The sequence below is a fragment of the Coenobita brevimanus genome, chromosome 28 (genome assembly GCF_032717465.1).
Source record: "Coenobita brevimanus isolate Jiangsu-jjx chromosome 28, ASM3271746v2, whole genome shotgun sequence".
NCBI lineage: Eukaryota > Metazoa > Arthropoda > Malacostraca > Decapoda > Coenobitidae > Coenobita > Coenobita brevimanus.
In genome coordinates this window covers 10,810,888-10,831,654 of record NC_136981.1, presented here as the reverse complement: position 1 = coordinate 10,831,654, position 20,767 = coordinate 10,810,888, and the positions used below count along the sequence as shown (strand labels likewise).

The window sequence follows — 20,767 nt, the reverse complement described above, 5'->3', positions numbered from 1 at the left end:
TGTATTATAGTGGGTGTATTATAGTGGGTGTATTATAGTGGGTGTATTATAGTGAGTGTATTATAGTGGGTGTATTATAGTGGGTGTATTATAGTAGGTGTATTATAGTGGGTGTATTATAGTAGGTGTATTTGTAGTTGTATTATAGTGGGTGTATTATAGTGGGTGTATTATAGTGGGTGTATTATAGTGGGTGTATTATAGTGGGTGTATTATAGTGGGTGTATTATAGTGAGTGTATTATAGTGGGTGTATTATAGTGAGTGTATTATAGTAGATGTATTATAGTAGGCGTATTATAGTGGGTGTATTATAGTGGGTGTATTATAGTAGGTGTATTATAGTGGGTGTATTATAGTAGGTGTATTTGTAGTTGTATTATAGTGGGTGTATTATAGTCGGCGCATTATAGTGGGTGTATTATAGTGAGTGTATTATAGTGGGTGTATTATAGTAGGTGTATTATAGTAGGTGTATTTTTAGTTGTATTATAGTGGGTGTATTATAGTGAGTGTATTATAGTGGGTGTATTATAGTGAGTGTATTATAGTAGGTGTATTTTTAGTTGTATTATAGTGGGTGTATTATAATGGGTGTATTATAGTGAGTGTATTATAGTGGGTGTATTATAGTGGGTGTATTATAGTGGGTGTATTATAGTAGGTGTATTATAGTGGGTGTATTATAGTGGGTGTATTATAGTAGGTGTATTATAGTGGGTGTATTATAGTAGGTGTATTTGTAGTTGTATTATAGTGAGTGTATTATAGTGGGTGTATTATAGTGGGTGTATTATAGTGAGTGTATTATAGTGGGTGTATTATAGTAGGTGTATTATAGTAGGTGTATTTTTAGTTGTATTATAGTGGGTGTATTATAGTGGGTGTATTATAGGTGTATTGGCCAGAACGTCCACATATACAGTCACATACAGGCACTGGAGAGGGACGCCTTCACGTGATGGCACTGATATCACCGGGAGGCTCAACTACCTGGCTATGCAGACGCCTCTCATTTACTTCCCTATCCCCCGAAATGCGGATGGTGGGCTGCAAGAGAAGGGGATCTTTAGCCTGCAGTCCACAGGGTTCGCATTCAGCTGAGCCTGGGATTGCTACTACTACTACTACTACTACCACTACTACCACTACTACTACTACTACTACAACCATCTCACGTGTAATTCATGCTTTGATTAGATTGTGGGGTTTGGCAGTTATATGAAAGATGACAGTAAATCCAAGCATTCTTATATACAGGTGAAACTTAAGGATTATGGACATGAGAGAAGAGAAAAGAAAAAGAAAATAAATGAGGAGGAGGAGCACGAGGAGGGAAAGAAGAGGAAAGAGAAGAAGAAAAAGGGAGGAAGAGGAGGAGGAGGAGCAAGAGCAGAAGAAGAAGATGACGAAGAAAAGAAAAGAGGAGAAGAAGAAGGAAAGGAGAGGAATAGAAAAGAAAAGAGGAGGAGAAGAAGAAGAAGAAAAGGAAGAGAAGAAGAAAGGAAAAGAGGAGGAGAAGACGAAGAATGAGGAGGAGGAGGAGGAGAAAAAGACAAAAAGTAAAGAAAAGGAAATGAAGAGAAAATAAGAAGTTGGAGGAGAAAAGAAAAAGAAAGCAGATAAAGAACAAAATGAGAGGAAGAAAAAGAAAGGAGGAGAAGGAGACGAAGAAGAGGAAAAGAAAGAAGAAGAAAAAAAAGGAGGAGGAAGAGAAGAAGGAGGAAGAGATTAAAATGAAAAATATATATACCTGGTCGCTCATCAACTGCAGCGTCCAGTCTTCATACACCTGGAACTTGGCGTGCGAAAACAGCTGAAAAACACAAACAAACATTAGATTGCCAACAGACCCAAGGGAATGCAAGATGGCCTCCACTCAACTACACCACAATGACGTGCTTCTGTGCCAATTCCATGGATGATTAATGAACGTACACGGACAAAAAGCTCTCAAAATTTCCGTGTTTATATGGTTTGAAGTTTGACTCCATAAATCCCTTCAAAATGTCTAGATAAAAAAGGTGAATAAATACGATATAAATGTGTCTGGCGCTACCGGCTCAAGGAACAGCTGTGCCAAGTTTGAAGCGAATTGCCAAGGAGATAAAGGAATGGCCCCGAATATTTAAAACTATTTGGAAGAAAGACGAAAGAAACGGAGGAAACAGTGTAGCTTTCCACACTGTTTATTTATTTATTTCGTTGCTTAGGATAATTGTAACACCTGTTCTTCAACGATTTATTTTGAGAAGTACGAGTATAAACATCAGGTTATACTCTTCTTGGCTTAGTGATCTATCATAATCCTTCTTCCTTGACGATTCATTTTTACAGGGACAAACACTGGGCCCTATTTTCTCGCTGGCTTCATATATTTTGCAACACCTCTTCCTCAGATTTTTTTCTCTTCGTTAGCGTTTAATATCGTGTTGCATGTCACTGATACAAAATATGTTGCCGCTGAAATGCTGTAAGTAATATACGATCGAGTATTTATTTTATTTCAAGAGTTACTGGGAGCAAAGTAATGTACGGAGGGAACAGTATCACATGTCGAGCAGCTTTAGAGATTTCGCAACTCCATCTTCCTTAGAGATTTATTTTGCACGTTACACATTTATATTCTCTTGTGTGTTCTTCATATCCTCCTTAAACACCATATACGAGAATATAAATGTCACGCTACGAAGCCTCCTATGCCGAACAGAAAACGGGCATCATACATATCCGAGTTAGGTTTTGGTTTTTATAGATATATCGGTATGAAAACCATATAAGTAGCATACAAGAGGACGTTAAGTTGTATTGAGGAAAACTAAACCGCTGAAGATGTGCTACAAAGTCTCTCATATGGCAGTCAGAACACGGGGATCATACATACCCGAGTTAGGTTATCGTAGTGCTCCCTGTCCAAGTTCAGCCCGCCGACGTAGTAATCGTAGAGATTGGTGGCGGTGTTGATGGGGTCCTCGTCAGGGTACAAGGCCAGGCTGATGGGCCCGTAGTGTGTGAAGTTGGTCAGTAGCTTGTCGACCAGGGACGGGAAGGCAAACATCGCTGGTGAGGGTGAAAGGAATTATACTCTTCTTCAGTCTGACTTGGTCTAAAATTGCAATCTCTCCATCTTGAATACTGAGATGTAACAATACTTCAGCACTAGAATGCGGTGACACCTGCGATGAAGTGCCACAGAAAGGATGAAGAGCCGTTTTTTTTTTTTTTTTTTTTTTTCTCACTGAGCTACTTGAAATTAGCTGCATCGACATCTGCATCATCTAATCCTGTGTTGCCCTGTGAGAAGCGTAAGAGCCCGGGGCTAGGCAAGTCGGTCCTGACATTTAAGATGGGAGTGACCAGCCTCACTCATCCCTGAGTGGTATTACGTGAGCAATAAATCCAAACCATCCCTTGGATATAAACCTACACAGGCTCAATCTGACTGGAGCGCCCTAATTACCCACTAAACCACCAGGCACCATAAGTTGGTTATATGGTTACCACCCAGCGTAGTAAATAGTTTCCTGGTGTACTGGAAACAATTTGTCATGTCGCTTAGTGTAGGGTCAGCCATAGACACAAGGAAGAGGAGAGAATGAAGGAAAGTAAGTCGGAATTGGAAGGAAGAGAGGAAGGAGCAGTCACCCGAGAGCAGCACTACACCGACTGAGTCAAATAAGAGCTGAATATAACAACAGATTGTTCTGCTTATCATATATTGTCAGGTAACATTCACGCAGTCTATCTGTATATGTGCCTGTTTATCTATCCATGAGTCCATCTATTTGTCTTATCTGTCGATATCTGCCTGTATCTGTCTATAGTCAGATGCCTTAGTCCCATAAGGGGTGGCCACAAACAAATCACCCTCATGTCGCCCTGTCCCCTGGCTTTCTCTGCCCTCCCTCCGACTTACACATCCCTTTCTCATATACCTCCCCACTTCATCCCTCCAACTAAGGAAATAAATTCAGTAAATAGATTTTTAAAAAGCAACAGAGTGCATACGAGTCGACTCCACGGCCCCTTCGTCCCTGTTGACTCCCATGATGGTAGGCACGTGGTGGTAGCGGCCCTCCTGGAGCAGCCTTGCGGTATGGTCAGGGACGTAAACACCGTCCACACGAGGGGCGAAGTACATGGGCTGCAAATTCCACTCCTGGGAGGGAAAAAATCAGAATTGGTTTGCAGTTTTATGTGTATTTACGGACCGACCATAATACAGATCAACGTAACTGAATGTGAACTAGTCTAACCAAACACACCAAGCTATACTATACTCTGTTGACTCTGACGTGGCCTAAAACTGTCATCTCTCCATTTTCAGTGCTCAGCTGCAACGATAGAGTAACACTGGAATATGTAACATCAACCTAACTCCTGGGAAGTGAAATCAGTGTTGTTTTTGGCTGGGAAAGAAAATCCAATTTGTTTTGCACTTTCAAGCAGCATTGGAGCTTTGTAGTGCCTTTTCCTAAGCTCCGTATTTTGTCTGTTATATACAAACATTCTCTAGTATGGTATTTATTTCATTAGATTGCATTACTAGCATACAAGATGATACTGAGGTGTAATGTGTAGAATAAATTGTTACAGGAGAGGTACTATGAATTCAAGCTACTCACAATAAAACCCTCTAACACAGACCAACCAAATCTTACCAAACTCAGACTAACGCAACCTAACTCAACCCAGATCGATTAAACTCAACCTAGTGTACCGCTGACCAACCGAGCCTAACCCAGCACAGACCAGACTAACCCAACACAGACCAACCTAACCTGACCCGCCCTAACCTAACACAGACCAGCCTAATTTAAGCGATGATAGACCAGGCTGACCTACTCCCCTGACCCCCACCAGCGCCCCCTTCACCTACTAACAGTGAACGTCCAAAACTCCGCGTCCAGGAGGTGTTGGTTCTTCCCCTGCAGACACTCCACTAGGGCATCACTGGGCTCCGTCGGGCAGTTCAACCTGGTGGGGAGAGAGAGAGAGAGAGAGAGAGAGAGAGAGAGAGAGAGAGAGAGAATGTATACTATCTAATCGCTCTTCACGTGTATACTGTTTATATTATACGCCACAAAAATATCACGGAAAATATAAAGGCAGCAAATATAAACTGGTAAACAAGATACGGCCCTAAGTGGCATTGTAGGCTTCGTAACACCTTCCTCTTAGCGATTCATTATGCCTGCTGCGCCTTTGATATTCACAACCATTAACCACCATACGAAGGCCATCATTAGGGTCAAAATCACATGATAAGGGATTTCCGAACATGATTTTTTTTTTTTTCAATAATTCTGCTTTTTTGTACGTACTGTAGAAAAAAAAATAAGAGGGGAGGATGGACCTTTTTGTTAGCGATTTATTTTCACTATTACCCCAATATTATTTTGTATGTTATCTATATCATTTTAATACCAAAAGTAAGGAAGTTTCTTCACACCTCCTCTGTGATTCATTTTCCGCATGGCTCAGTCTGCCGGTGTGGTCGTGGGTTTGCCAGTGGGGGTAGGAAATTAAGATATGAAGCAGGATAGACATTGATAAAGCAGATAGAGCCGTCCCCACAACACACGAGAAATTATCCAAGGAAGTGAAAGAGAAGCGCTATATATGAACCATCCTGTATATCACTGAGGCTCCTAACACCCTTTTCTTGGTGACTTATTTAGCATATACACCCAGACGCTCTCCTGTGTTTATTTATACCGTTTTAAAAGCAACATACAGTACACCTTACGTATATTAAGGGAAGAGATGCTCTGTTTATGCCCAGACTCTAAGCTGTCTTTCTATCTGTCTGTCTATTTTTCTCTGTCTATCTGTCTGTCTGTTTGTCTATCTGTCTGTCTGTCCATCTATCTACCTACCTATCTATCTATCTATCTAAACCCAGAATCATTAATCCCGGAAGATGTGGTCACAAACAAATCGCCTCCGTGTCACTCTGTCCCATCTCCAACTCACACCACCCTCACTCATACACCTCTCCACCTCACCCCTCCAGCTCATCCTTGGTTTCCCTGTCCCCCTCCCCTTCTCTAGATCAAATTGCTAAAGAAAAAGTGTTACGAAATCTCCAAAGCCACTTAGCACAGGATCCTTATGTGCAGTAAAGTTTGTCAGTCCAGACCTTCACCTTTGAGTCGTCACAGCACAATAAAAATGAGAAATAAATAATAAGGTTTAAAAGCAGTTTATTGTTGTCAGAAAGTGTGTTGTTTTTCGTATTGTGTTACTTAATATTTTGTAACTTTGAGGGGACATAAAACCCCAAATATTCACTCTAGGTTTGAAAATATTTGGTAGTTGTATGCGTGAGGGTGAAATCATAAACAACGGTATAAACAACAAAAGTATAAACAAAATAAGCGTATAAACAAAAGTATAAACGAAACAAATGTATAAGTAACACAAAAATATAAGCGGTAATCTTTGACAAAACTTTGGCTACATAAAGTTCGTGACATCCGCGGCCTTACCTCTCAGCTATCGTCTGTGCCGTCCATAGAAAGTCTCTGCCCTGGGACCAAGGGATAATACCCGTGCCGCTTTCCATGATGGCACCGCTGAACAGACCTGGGCAAAAATGATTAAGTATGAGAGAGAGAGAGAGAGAGAGAGAGAGAGAGAGAGAGAGAGAGAGAGAGAGAGATGAATAGACTTAGACCTGTATCCTCAGTTTTGGTAGAATTTTAGCTGCTTTTCATGACCAGCATATTTCGGTGCATGACAACCCTCCTGAGAGGGGAGGGGGTGAGAATATTTCCCCAGTATCCCTGCTTGTTGTATGAGGTGAATGAAAGGGTCCTTTTGTCTCCAGTCTCTCTCTCCTTGTTGTCCTTTTCATCTCTTCTGTACACACTCTCGTCCTAATATATCCACATTTCTTCCGGCCTTTCTTTTCCCTCTGCTCCTGTCACGTTGGACATTCTCCTTCATGGTGCGGATAGTTTACAGACCTCCCACTGATGTCGACCTTTCCTCCCTTCCTGGAAGGGTTAAGCCCGCCGTATCTGTCCATGCCAACCCTGTCAACGCCGACTGTATCGTTGCCGAATCTATCGACGCCACAAACAGTATCAACTTTGACTTTGCCACCGCCGACTCTGTCAACACCGACTCTGTCAGCGTTGAATGACAACGCCGTCTTTGTCAGTGCCGACTGTCAGCACCGAATCTGTCAACGCTGACTGCCAACGCCGACTTTATCAACACCGATTCTTTCAACGCCGACTCTATCAACGCCAGCTTTATCGATGCCTACACTACCACCGCCTTATCTATCAGGTCCAACCCTATCACCATCGCCTGTGCCGACGCCTTATTTGTCAACACCGACTTAATGCCATACAGCCATTTCCTGTCTCCGTACAAATTCTTTATCAGTCCTTCCTTCGGTATGTGGCAAGTTAACAGTTTCGTGTGCGTTATTTATGTAATATACAGTATGTCAGTACTAAAAAGACATACTGGTAAATGGCATCACAGAGATTGCTGAGCTGCAATATTCACTATAAATTCGTTACAGTCTCATAAGCTGGCGAGAATACAGCTTCCTTGGTTAAGGCAGCTCCCTGACACCTTTTCCTAAGCGATTTATTTAAATATTTTGTGTCCGACTCTGTGCATAGGCTTCACAGCCTGCTCCCAAGGCCCAGCAGTCGTCATGCATACCAAACATCTCCACATGTCACCACTTCGGCGCTAACACCCACCGTCCATATTGAATACATGCCAGAGCTGTCTCATACAGGACTGATGTATTGGTATTAGCGGAGGTACTTCTACGGCATGTCGGCTGGTCTTTTGGTAGGTCAGTAAAGTCTGCGTTTTATGAAATTCAAATCCTTAAACTGTTCCCTGTCCTAGCCGGGATTCGGACCTGGGTCCATAAGGACTGCATGCCACCTCTTTACCGATTCAGCCGCCGCCTGTCTGTCCTCTAATATGTTACGCAAATCTATCCAATATCGTCATACTCTGCGCAAATAACGTACAGAACGATATTAAAGAAGGAGTTGTATAAAGTTTGGGTCGTATTCTAAGTGAGTTTGGAGATTCCGTAACACCTCTTCTATAGTGACTTATTATGCATATTACACCTTAACCTCCTCGCATGTATTTTCGACGCAGACTAGGTTAATATTATAAAGATGATGAGCTGGACACAAGAGAATATCATGGAATACTGTGCAAAATAAATCGAAAACGAAGATGTGTTACGAAGCCTCCAATGCCACTTAAAATATGAAACTTAAAAATTAAAGAAAATTGGTCAGAGGTTGTGCTTCTATGCCTAAATACCGTCCTCTCTCTCTCTCTCTCTCTCTCTCTCTCTCTCTCTCTCTCTCTCTCTCTCTCTCTCTCTCTCTCTCGATGAGGTGATTTTTGTCTGGATTAGGTTCGTATTGGCACTGGAGATTTCGTTACACCTCTTCCTTAGCGATTTAATCTGCACGTTACCCTTCAGTATCCTGGTGTATTTTGTTGATGGAAAGTATCGCGATGTTAACCCGATTTCAAAGGTATAAATGACAATGCTACGGTGTCATATGGAAAATAAATCGCTAAGGAATTGGTGCAACGAAGCCTCCCATGTCACGTATAGTTACCGTGTGTGCTGCGGGGATGGCTCAGTCTGCTGATGTGGGCGCGCAGACAATACTTATAAACCACGTAATCGATAGACGTAAAGGAACAGACTCTATCATCTGTTCTGTTTAATTAGGTGGAAAGGATGGAGAGAGACTAACAAGGAGAGTGTATGAGTGAGGTGGAGTTAGGAAGTACGAGAGGAAGACCGAGGATGAGGTGGAGGGATGGAGTGGACAGGTATATGAAAGACGGGGTGTGTGAGCTGGGGGGGAGGGCAATGAAATGGCAGGGGACAGGACAACATGAAGGCGATTTGTTTGTGGCCACCCCGTATGGGATTAAAGCATCTGGCTATAGATAGATAGATAGATAGCAAATTTACAACTCTCCATCTTGAATGCTGAACTGTAGCGATAAATTAATGCTAGAATATGGTGCTGGTCACGAAGAAGTGCTAGGAGGTAGAGCCGTAGTATGGGTTGTCTTTGTCTGCCACTCGACTACATGAAATAAGCTGCACAAGGATGAATATTTCAGTCAAGTTACGGTGAATGGATAGTGGAAAATGATGCAAGGTAGGCGCGGGTAATTCTGATGGCCGTACCCGCAACACACGAGGACTGAGATGCGCACTACGGGATGGCACATGTATAACGCTTCTGTTCTACTCTTGTGTGTTACGGGTACGGCTTAGTCAATGCTAACAATGAATAGCCTGATTATTTCTTCCTTTCCTACTCCCATTGCCACCTACGCCCACACCAGCAGATTGAGCCGTTCCCACAACACCTAAAATACCCTTCAGGTGGGTTTGTGGTGGAGCGCTGTTTACGGGCAGTGTGTGGGGTTGAGGATGGTGATATATACCCCCACACCAGCAGAATGAGCCTTTGTACTCGTATATGAAGCAGTGTGTATTATTGAAGGTGATAGTATATACGCCCACACCAGCAGAATGAGCCGTTCCCACAACACAGACCACCCCCAGACCCACCTGCCGCCGAGGGTGCCATCATCTGGTAGTGGATGGAGATGGCGCCAGCACTCTCACCAAACACCGTGATTCTGTGGGAGGGGCGGGGTTTTTAAGATTTCCTAACATATTTTCCTTTGCGATTTATTCTGCACCCTCATTTCCCTCCTGTAATCCCCTTCTCCATTATTGACGCAAAATTTAAAAATATCGTAGACAAGGATGTAAAGGTGTCATGGGCATAAATCGCAAAGGTAAAGGAACTAAGAAGCCTGCAATGCCACTTATAATATGGGAAGGCTTCGTAGCGCCTTTTCCTTAGCGATTCATGTTGCTTCTCACACCTTAACATTGTCTTCTGTGTTGTTTATATTGTTTTGGTGTCGACATGGTTTGCATCAGTAACATACAGGAGGATACTGAAGAGCAATGTTCAGAATAAATGGCTAAGGAAAATGTGTTACGACAAGACTCTCCGTCCTGTGTGAGCCAGGTAGACTGTAATAATACTGTTAGATGAAAACTTGACTATTATGTATCCATCCTGTATGACTGGCAATGCTGGCTGAGTGACGTGTGCACTCAAGTTGTGACTCTAAACAACTTTTATTTATAACTTTTCCTTCTACTCTTAATTCTTACTGAGATTTGAGTTTTCGACACAGACAGACACACAAAACATTTCATACAAAAATAATGACCATCGACTTCGTCCACCTGACTCAAAATCTCCTCACCTCCCTATGAGGAACAGAATAGACAGTGAAGACGAGAGAGAAAAAACATGACGAAACAGAAACGTTAGGAGGAGAGGAAGAAGAAGAAGAAAGAAGAAGAAGAGGAGGAGGAGGAGGAGGAGGAGGAGGAGAAAGACAAGCAAAAGGAGGAGGAGGTAGTGATGATGATGATGATGACGAAGAAGAAAGAAGAGGAGGAGGAGAAGAAGAAGAAGAAAGGAAGAAGAGGAGGAGGAGAAGAAGAAGAAGAAGAAAGGAAGAAGAAGAAGAAATATGAAGAAGAGGATAGGAAGAAAATGCAAAGAGAGAAGAGTAGAAGGAAGAGAGAAAGAAAGAAAGAAGAGAGGGAGAGGACGGGAGAAAGAGAGTCTGATGAAAGCGACGGACATGCCATGGGTGTTAGGCAGATGCAGTGAAATATACGGTAAAATAATATGTAGTGAAATTTTACCAAGTCTGTGTGTGTGTGTGTGTGTGTGTGTGTGTGTGCCCTTCCCACCTGTCCACATCCCCGCCAAACGCCGCAATGTTGCTGTTAATCCACTGGAGGGCGAGCGTCTGGTCCTTGAGTCCTTGGTTGCCGGGCGCTGCATCGTCTTCCGTCGACAGGAACCCTTGGGGGAGACGGCAGCGTGTGAGGTGGTTAGTATATGCAGATGGGTAGATAGATCGACATAGATTGGCAGATAAAGTAGATAGGTAGATAGACAGACAGACAAATAGATAGATAGATAGACTGGCATAGATAGGTCGATAACTAGATACATGAGAAGACAAATGGCTAGGTAAATAAATGTAGATAAACAAGCTGGTAGGTGGCGATGGCCAGCTCTAAGTGCGCCACTGCGGTTCAACCTGTATACACAAAGGAAGACCCTTATCTGGCTAGAGTCTAAAAATACCATCTCTCGCCTCTCTTTGGACACAAACTAAATCACCCAGACAAATAACTCGATACTTGCATAGATAATAAACATCAAAAAATGTGAAAAATTCTTATTTTTCTTACGAAACATCCCATATTATGTACTGATTTGGTTCATAATAAACACATCTTGTCACTTCAAACCATATCAGCACCACTAAAAATTTTTGGGGGATTAAAATGTGGATATTTCTTAATGTGTTGTTTTATTTCACTCTGCTTAGTTTTCATCAGAGTGTACACGATCGTTTTGCGAAATTTTTCGTGCTTCATTGCGAAGCACATAATGGGTTTAGGAAGCTAATAATTGCATTGACAGGTGCGCCGGACGTTTCTCTTCAGTTTGGTAAAAAAAAAAAAAAAAATCGATATTCGGAATTTGAAAAAAAATTACAAATGGTGCCGGGGCCTAACAATTTTCGAACCCATGGCCACGGAGGGGCTAAACAGGCCGTTGCAAGGCAGCGAGTAGTTACCTAGCAACCAAAACCTTGCGGACAGGGCTAGGTCATAGGCTGGTCATTGCGGCCGGGTTTGGTCTGATTCAGATAATTCTGTAGGGTAGAAGTGCCTGCCGTAATTAAACGAGATTGCTAGGGACGCTGAGACCAATCTGCGCAGGGTTGCCACTCAAAAACTAGAGGAGAGAGGGGAAAAATGGATGGCACACTTCTGATAGGGAATGACTTCAAGATTACGCCTAAAGAAGTCAGAGGTTTCTACTCCCATTGATAATGCTTCTACAGCTCAAAACGTGAAAAGTATGAAAAAGCGGTTTTTCGGCCGTTGCTAGGCAACGAGTAGTTGCCTAGCAACCAAAACCTTGCGTACATAAGTAGGTCATAGGCTGGTAATATGCATCCAGGTTTGGTGTGAATCGGTTATTTCTGAAGGGTAGAAGTGCCTGCCATAATTAAGCACGAATACAAGACTACAAGAAAGAACGAAAGAAAACACGACTAGCAATAAGGGCAGCATGGAGCTTGCCAATAGGCAAACAGATAAACAGAAAATGGCATATAAAACAAGCATAGAAATTTAAACTATACCTTGGAAGAGTGAATGGATGTCAAGCATTCTAGGTGGCATTGGAGACCTCGTAGCACTTCTTTAGCGATTTATTCAGTATTATGCACGTGTGACAGTTTGCATCAGTAACACAGAAGGGTATACTGAGATACAAAATAAAGCGTGGAGAGAGAGAGAGAGAGAGAGAGAGAGAGAGAGAGAGAGAGAGAGAGAGAGAGAGAGAGAGAGAGAGAGGAAAGGAGCCAGGGGAGTATTTTAATGCTGATAATACAATACCACTTCTTCGTGACTAGCATATGTAGTTTGGTAAAGGGGTGAGAATGAAGAATAAGAGACTGAATAAGAGAGTTTATGAGAGTAGATGGAGAAGAGGGAGACCGAGGATGAGGTGAAGGGAAAGGGTGGAGAGGTATATAAATGAGGGTGGCGTGAGCTGGAGGGAGAGCAGCCTACTGGTGGAGGTAAGAGTTACAAGCAGTCAATTAATTTTTTGCCTACCCTCCCGGGATTAAAGCATCTGGCTAAAGACGGACAGACAGATTGATCAGATACACAGGAATACAAAGAGACAGACAGACAGGCCAAATATGTAGACAGATAAAGACAGATAGGTCAGATTAATAGGCAGATACGGTAGATAAAGAGACAGATAGATGGGTCAGATAAACTGGCAGAGAGATACTGTAAATAGACAGACAGGTAGGAAGCGGTGTCAGTGCTCGTAAATCTTGTATGCCATACAACACAATACAGTACTAACCCAGTAAACCTTGTATGCCATACAACACAATACAGTACTAACCCAGTAAACCTTGTATGCCATACAACACAATACAGTACTAACCCAGTAAACCTTGTATGACACAACACAATACACTACTAACCCAGTAAACCTTGTATGCCATACAACACAATACACTATTAATCCAGTAAACCTCCTATGACATCACAACACAGTACAGTACTAACCCAGTCAATCTTCTATGACAACACAATACAGTACAGTACTAACCCAGTCAGTCTTCTATGACACACAACACAATACAGTACGAACGCAGTCAATCTTCTATGACACACAATACAGTACTATAGTAGCCGCAGCGAGAAATGAACGCTGTGGTGGGGCAGCCGGGATGACCTGGGATTCCCCCACTGTAGCCATATCCACATGTCACCGACCATAGAGGTAGGATGTCACCGACCATCGGCCACCGCTGCAGCCCCGCTCCATGATCCTTACCCTGTGTCTCTGGCTTTCTCTTTCTCTCTCGGTTTCTATATAAACTGGTGGATTTCCGAAACTAATTATGAAATTATTATGACTTTTGTTCCACACCACCACTGAGGTAAAAATCAAGGAGAGTTTTCTGTATAAAGGTTTCCCCCCCCTCCTAAATGTGGCATATGAGAGGGGGAGTGCGGCCTTGCCGATACCTCCGCCTGACCTATAATTATACACTCGCCAGAACTGACCTGCCCTCAGACAAGGGGGGGGAAACCTTTATACAGAAAACTCTCCTTGATTTTTACCTCAGTGGTGGTGTGGAACAAAAGTCATAATAATTTCATAATTAGTTTCGGAAATCCACCAGTTTATATAGAAACCGAGAGAGAAAGAGAAAGCCAGAGACACAGGGTAAGGATCATGGAGCGGGGCTGCAGCGGTGGCCGATGGTCGGTGACATCCTACCTCTATGGTCGGTGACATGTGGATATGGCTACAGTGGGGGAATCCCAGGTCATCCCGGCTGCCCCACCACAGCGTTCATTTCTCGCTGCGGCTACTATAACCCAGTCAATCTTCTATGCCGTACAACACAACACAGTATTAACCCAGTAAATCTTCTATGCCACACAACACAATACAGTACTAACCCAGCACACCGAGGCGGTACTGGAGCATCACTGCTATGACACCCCTCGCCACCAGCTCTTGGAACCCGTGATAAAGCTCTGAACCGCCCGAATAGAAGTACCCGCCGTGGATGAACACCATCACGGGCAGGGGATCTGGCGTGCTGAGAGCGTCCTGTAAGGGGTCGTGTGTGTGTGTAAGGGATCCTGTAGTAGTTCTTCCACGTTAATATGATACAGATTCTCGTCCTGTTGTTACTTTTTCACAAGCCTCAGTGGACGAAAACTGCTACTCTAAGGCTCCACTTCCTTTCCGTTCCACTTCTTCTGACTAGGATTACATTTTAATATTAATGTATTGTTACAACTCAGCATTGAAGATAGAGATGGTAATTTTAGGCCAAGGTACAGAAAAACTGGTATAAATTTTTTCTCTTACTGTCTTCAGGGCAACTAATTTTTCATCAACATAGCCAATACTTAGGCTTAAAATAATAATTTTCCCTAACAGTCAACTATTACATGTCAATTGTTCTCTACAATATACAAGTTATCATAACGACTGTCCGTCACCAATCTGTCCTACTTTTACGATTAGCGAGTCTATTGGTCATGATATGTGATTAATAAAAGGATTATTTTTTTTACTATGATTACACGTCCCCGCCCCGGAGGGGCTCGGGGACGGGTATTGTTTCCACTCGGTTTGTCTGTTTGTTTGTTTGTCTGTCTGTCTGTCTGTTAACAACTTACGCGAAAACTACCGTTGCGATTTTGACTAAAATTACAGGGATGCTGGGCTATGACCTGATCACCTGATTAAATTTTAGGCCAAATTGGGCCAAGACCCAGGCAATAGACCGCCAAAAAACGTAAAAAAAAGAAAAAAAAGAAAAGGGGGGGACTGGTAAAAATCGTTTTTGCCATAACTCCTTTCAAATTCGTCACATCGACATGAAACCAAAATCTAATGATGCATCTTTCAGATTTGCATCCTATAACATGCCTCATTACATCAGAGGGATCACCACCAAGTTAGCGGTAGGGGGGTCAGTGTCCGGTGGGTCGGGCCTAAAATTTCAGATGGGCGTAAAACTGCCAGTTTTCACCAAATTTACTCCAAATTTGATATGTGACATCTTTGACTAGTTATCCTGTTGTGTTTATACCTCAACACTAAAATGACCGCTGGGGACGGGTTTGCTGTGCCTTGACACTGCTTCTTGTTTTGCTGTGAAGGTTTTGACAGTGGCTCAGGCATGGTGGGGGCGTCCTGTGAGACAAGGGTAGCTTAGTTTTCCTCATTTACCTTATCTGTTTACTCTTGTTTCGTAATGCACATCGGAATTAGGGACTCGCCACGCTTATTTCCGAAGTAGGCCGTATTATAATTGGCAAAGAAGACCATAGCGCCTTTTTGTTAGCGATTCATCTTGCATATTACAGCTAAACGTTGCCTTGCGTGTGATTTATGTTGTCTAGATACCAACAGGTTTCGCATTAACACCTCCTCCTTACTGATTTACTTCTGATTCTGCTCCGTTACTATATTTTTGTTTGTTATTCATGCAGTCTGTGTCGATATGGAAAAGACATGAGAAGCAAACCGGGGGATATTAATGAATTGTTTGGAAAATAAATCGTTAACCCGCGGCGTCCCGTCAACGTTCTTTAACGTCCACACGTTTTGTCACTGCCAATCCCGTCGACGTACATAAACGCAAATCAATTGCAAGGTCCCTAATTTGTACAATTTTCAATTTTCGCGGATGATTTTTGGTACGTATACACGTGACACCTTCCTCTACAAGATGCCAGGCAGGGACAATGTCTTACCCAGCATGACCTCCTCTCACCCCCCTGCAAGCCATTGTCTCAGCAATTCACCTGTTATCAGTGACCTGGCCAGTAAAGCCATGTCATGCCACGGTACGAAATTCAGGGCCAGAGTGATTCCCCAATCAATGACAATGTGGACGACAAACTTTACATAGCATTAGAGGAAGAAACAGTCAGAAATGATGATCAGGTAATGTGGCAAAAAAAGATCAGGTATGGTGATGAGTTAGTGAGTGAAACAATGCTTATAATGCCTATATTACTGCTTGAAAACCAATATACTCTCGTACTACATATAAATTCGTACCAAGTAAATAAATAAATACCGTTTATGAGTGGTGTGAAATAGTTATCTTCCCACAGAACTCGTTTTCTTTGGTGCCAGCCTGTTAGAAAACCCAGTAAGGTAAGGAGGTACTCCTACCTGTATCGAGTGACTGCATTAAAAGCCATATTCTGACGCATAATCTCTCTCTCTCTCTCTCTCTCTCTCTCTCTCTCTCAGCATCAGAATATGGGCCGTATTTTAGGTGGTGTGGCAGGACTTGAACACCTCTTCCTTAGCGATTTATTTTATCCGCTGCTTCTTCATATTCACTCTCAGTTACCTGGTTTTAATATCGACATAAGTTCCAGCAATAACCTACAAAATGTTAGATGTAATATGCAGGAAAAAATCGCTAACGAAGAAGTGTACAGGAAGTTTGAATTATAAAGAGTAATATTTGAGATGGCGTAGGGTGAATCGTGTCATCTCTTCCTCGGGGGTTTATTTTACGTATCAGACATTTTCTTTTCTATGTCACTGATACAAGCTGTGCCGGTAATACGATGCAAGAATGTTAAAATGTAATGTGCAAGATGAATCGCAAAGCAATAGGTGCTACGAAGCGTCCTGTACCACTTACAATATGAGCAAAAGAAACAATACACGTGGACTAACCTCCGGGGTGTAGATGTTGAGGAAAAGGCAGTCCTCGGTTCCTTGTAGCCGCTGGTCACATGAGGGCGGCAGCTGAGAGGCGTCCAGCTCACCCTCCCACGGATCAACTGGCTGCGGGTCCTGCCAGGCGAGGTGTCAGCAGTAATTTCACCTTAACTTTGTGATGATTTCCCGCCCTTTTGCAGCTTAATTCCCGCAGATCAGTGACAGAATAAGACAGTACTACAGCTATACGTCACTTTCATGGCACTGCTTCGTGACTAGCATCATATTCTTTCTACAGCACAGCATTCAAGATGGGGAGATGCTATTTTTATGCCTATGTCAATTTTCCCTTAACTTAGACCATATTTTCGTCCTTTTGTAGGATATTTCACGAAGTTCAGTGGCAGAATAAGACAATACTAGGGCTCTACATCCTTTCCATGGCACTTATTCATGACTAGCACGATGCTCTAGTGTTAATCTTACGCCTAGTTAAAGTGAGCAGAGTATAGGAGAGTTGCCAGAACAGGGGGCGGTGTAGGTTTGTTTTTTCACTTGACGGAACTGGCCCACTTTTTGTTACTGTAACTTGAATATTAAATCATAGTTGTATTTAAATTCAGTGAGTCTCAGTTATGGGGTAGGAATGAGTCTCCTTGGTTACTATTCTCATTTTACCCCAGCTTGGAATAAAACTGTTATCTATACATCTTGAAAGTTGAACAGTAGGAAAATAATAGCACTGGAATATGATGCTAGTCACGAAGAAGTGCTATGGAAAGGATGTAGTGCCATAGCATTGTCTTTTTCTCCCACTAAGCTACGTGAAATAAACTGGAAAATGATGAAAGTTAGGCAAGTTAAGGTGAACGAATTACAAGCCTCATAATTTAAGACAGATCGAAGAAAAGTTAAAGGAATCTACGGCATATAAAAGTATTGGAAGCAGTGAATGACATCCGGAAGATAACTCAGTACTTTCTTAAATCACTATATACGTCACTCATCAATACACGCCCGACAGGACGTTATTCAGGATGCTATGTTGGACACTACTGTATGTTGATATGATACCTAATTTTTCAATATTACAGGTTATAGATCGTACTCTAAATGGCACTGAAGATGTAACACTTCTTCCTTGGGGATTTATTTTGCATATTACACATTTACTTTCCCTTAAATGTACTTTGTATCCACTTCAGTATCGACAGAGTTTGTATTAGTAATATGGAAAACGATACTGAGACGCAGAATATATAATTTTGGATGAGATGTTATACAATTTCCAAAACTACTCACATTACTCTCCTATGTCGCAAATATACGAACCTTGAATCGTAAAGGTCCAACGGGTGGGCGAGCGTAGGGGATGCTGAGGAACTCGAGGTAGGTGCGGTCGAAGGCAGTGGTGTTGAGGCCGCGGATCAAACCTTCATTCACCTGCACCAACGGCCTGTCCTGACCCGCACACAACGCCACACAGGTTAACAGCCACACCCACACCTGCACTGCAACACAACGCCCGATGGTAAAACGGTAACAGGATCAGTAGCAGACATTACGTTTTGTTTAGACTAGCTCAGGGTTCCCAAATTTGGACATCTCAGGAATGGAATAGATACATAAAACCAAAATAGTAAGTTTGCCTTTTTAATGCTCAGTGTGTGTTATAGATTTGATATATATTGTGATCATTTTTTTTTAATTTGTGCTTTTTCAAAGTAAGGTCAGAGTTTTAGTCTTAAATCATTATCATGATACATAAAAATACAAATATTGTGAAATATTTCCAAAACTTTTGCAAAAAATCTGCAAAATACCGCTACATTTCTTGCTGTTATAATTTAAAAGGTACCTCTAAATGTAGACAAATAACACGGGAATATACAGGTATTCAAAATAACCCCCAGCTGAACACAAACAATGTGTATAACATTATAACATGATAGTATTCTTCCCAAGGCTGCCTTACGAATGCCCAGCCTGGGCGTCACCGCTTACAGCTACACAGACGCAGGTGTAAGAAGTGTACAAAAAAGACGTGCAAAATAATCCTCGGCCACACACATACACTGCTTTCCAACATGACTCAGCCACACTTGAAATTTCCATCTTTGAGGCCGTCCTTAAAAAAACATACCACAAACTTCGACCTCAGATTCCTCACTCACGCTCATTTTCGCCCCCTCCACCACACCCACACCAAATCACATCTTAAAACCCACAAAAACCCGGACAGACAGATATAAAAACAATTCCATACCGTACACAGTGAATTATGATAAACGACCAATGAGAGTATAAACAAGAGAACTCAGGTACTAGTGCTTCAGACCCTGCCGTCTAGATAATCATTAAGTCTGGTTTACAATAAGGTAGTGATAATCAGTTCGCTGATTCTCCACAATTTGCTGATATGCGCTATTGCTTTATAATATGGCTATACTGCTATATGTGTTAAATGCCTTAATATTTTTGCAATGTCTTTTCATCAAATGTTAGTGGAACAGAATTATGTCATGCTAAGCACAATATCTTCAGTAATACGTACGAGTATTTTGCACATTCATAATATACGGGTACAACAGTACTAAGTGATATGCAGTCAGGACGATGTAATGATATTGGCTATAATGACATGCTATTGTCACTGGCTATGCCACCCACCACATGTGTGAAGTAAGTAGCGAAAGGCAATGGCAAGAATTACATAATAATAATAGTAGTTTTATATATAAATATATATATATATATATATATATATATATAGATAGATAGATAGATAGATAGATAGATATATAGATAGATAGATAGATAGATAGATGGATAGATGGACGGATGGATGGATAGAGAGAGAGAGAGAGAGAGAGAGAGAGAGAGAGAGAGAGAGAGAGAGAGAGAGAGAGATACTGTAGATATAAATATATATGGAGAGAGAGAGAGAGAGAGAGAGAGAGAGAGAGAGAGAGAGAGAGAGAGAGAGAGATACTGTAGATATAAATATATATGGAGAGAGAGAGAGAGAGAGAGAGAGAGAGAGAGAGAGAGAGAGAGAGATACTGTAGATATAAATATATATGGAGAGAGAGAGAGAGAGAGAGAGATGATACGGTATGATGACACTGGCTCTAATTACTTATGACACTGGCTTTACCACCAACCACATAAGTAAGCAGAATGAAGAAACGATAGTTGTGTGATATACAATGAATTGGATATACTGGCAATGTATGATAAGATACATCAGTCCTTTGTTGTATAATAAACATTTCCTATATGATTATTCGCTGCAGTGCCGTCATAACATGGTGTGTACTGAGTCCGTGTAATAATCAGATGTGAAAATATTACCATTGATTCGTTTAGGACAACTAAAACTGAATTATTATCGTGTATTATGGTATGATTGTAGTAGTATTGTAATATTATGGGAGTAGTTTTGTCATAGTACAGTAATGATACGTTAATACACCTTTATGCGATGAACATCGTTCCATTTATAATCGTCGTATCGTTTATAAAGGCGCCAACATGCTTGCATACGTCGGCCTTCGTCACCTAATGGCAACTCTCCACGCTGCTCGATCTCTGGCATGCTCCCTATTTAATCCCTTATCCCTGATGTCACACTTTATGATTTCGTCCCAGGTCTTTTTTGGTCTGCTACCCCTGACGTTCACACTTGTCACCTTTAGCACCCAGTTGTCATCCTCCATCCTCTCAATATGCCCAAACCATCTCAATCCACCCCTCTCATCACAACATCAAAACATTCCAGTCCCATCTTTCCTCTCAACTCTTCAAATACAGTCCTAGCTCCCCCAGATCTCGCATTCATGCACACACTAGACATCCACCTACTCATTATCATTT

The 20,767-nt window shown here is 42.0% G+C and overlaps 1 protein-coding gene across 1 annotated transcript in view; it reads right to left on the bottom strand.

The window, feature by feature from the left end:
* Positions 1 to 20,767, bottom strand: part of LOC145394686 (cocaine esterase-like) — a 47,244-nt gene that overhangs the window by 5,146 nt on the left and 21,331 nt on the right. Inside the window, exons 5-14 of the mRNA XM_080268462.1 lie at positions 18,224 to 18,402; positions 16,907 to 17,026; positions 14,146 to 14,299; positions 10,816 to 10,930; positions 9,601 to 9,671; positions 6,491 to 6,587; positions 4,883 to 4,976; positions 4,008 to 4,158; positions 2,884 to 3,059; positions 1,753 to 1,815 (exon numbers count right to left, since the gene is read on the bottom strand). Of these exons, the coding sequence (XP_080124588.1) occupies positions 1,753 to 1,815; positions 2,884 to 3,059; positions 4,008 to 4,158; positions 4,883 to 4,976; positions 6,491 to 6,587; positions 9,601 to 9,671; positions 10,816 to 10,930; positions 14,146 to 14,299; positions 16,907 to 17,026; positions 18,224 to 18,402 (1,220 nt within the window). The remainder of the gene's footprint in view (positions 1 to 1,752; positions 1,816 to 2,883; positions 3,060 to 4,007; positions 4,159 to 4,882; positions 4,977 to 6,490; positions 6,588 to 9,600; positions 9,672 to 10,815; positions 10,931 to 14,145; positions 14,300 to 16,906; positions 17,027 to 18,223; positions 18,403 to 20,767) is intronic.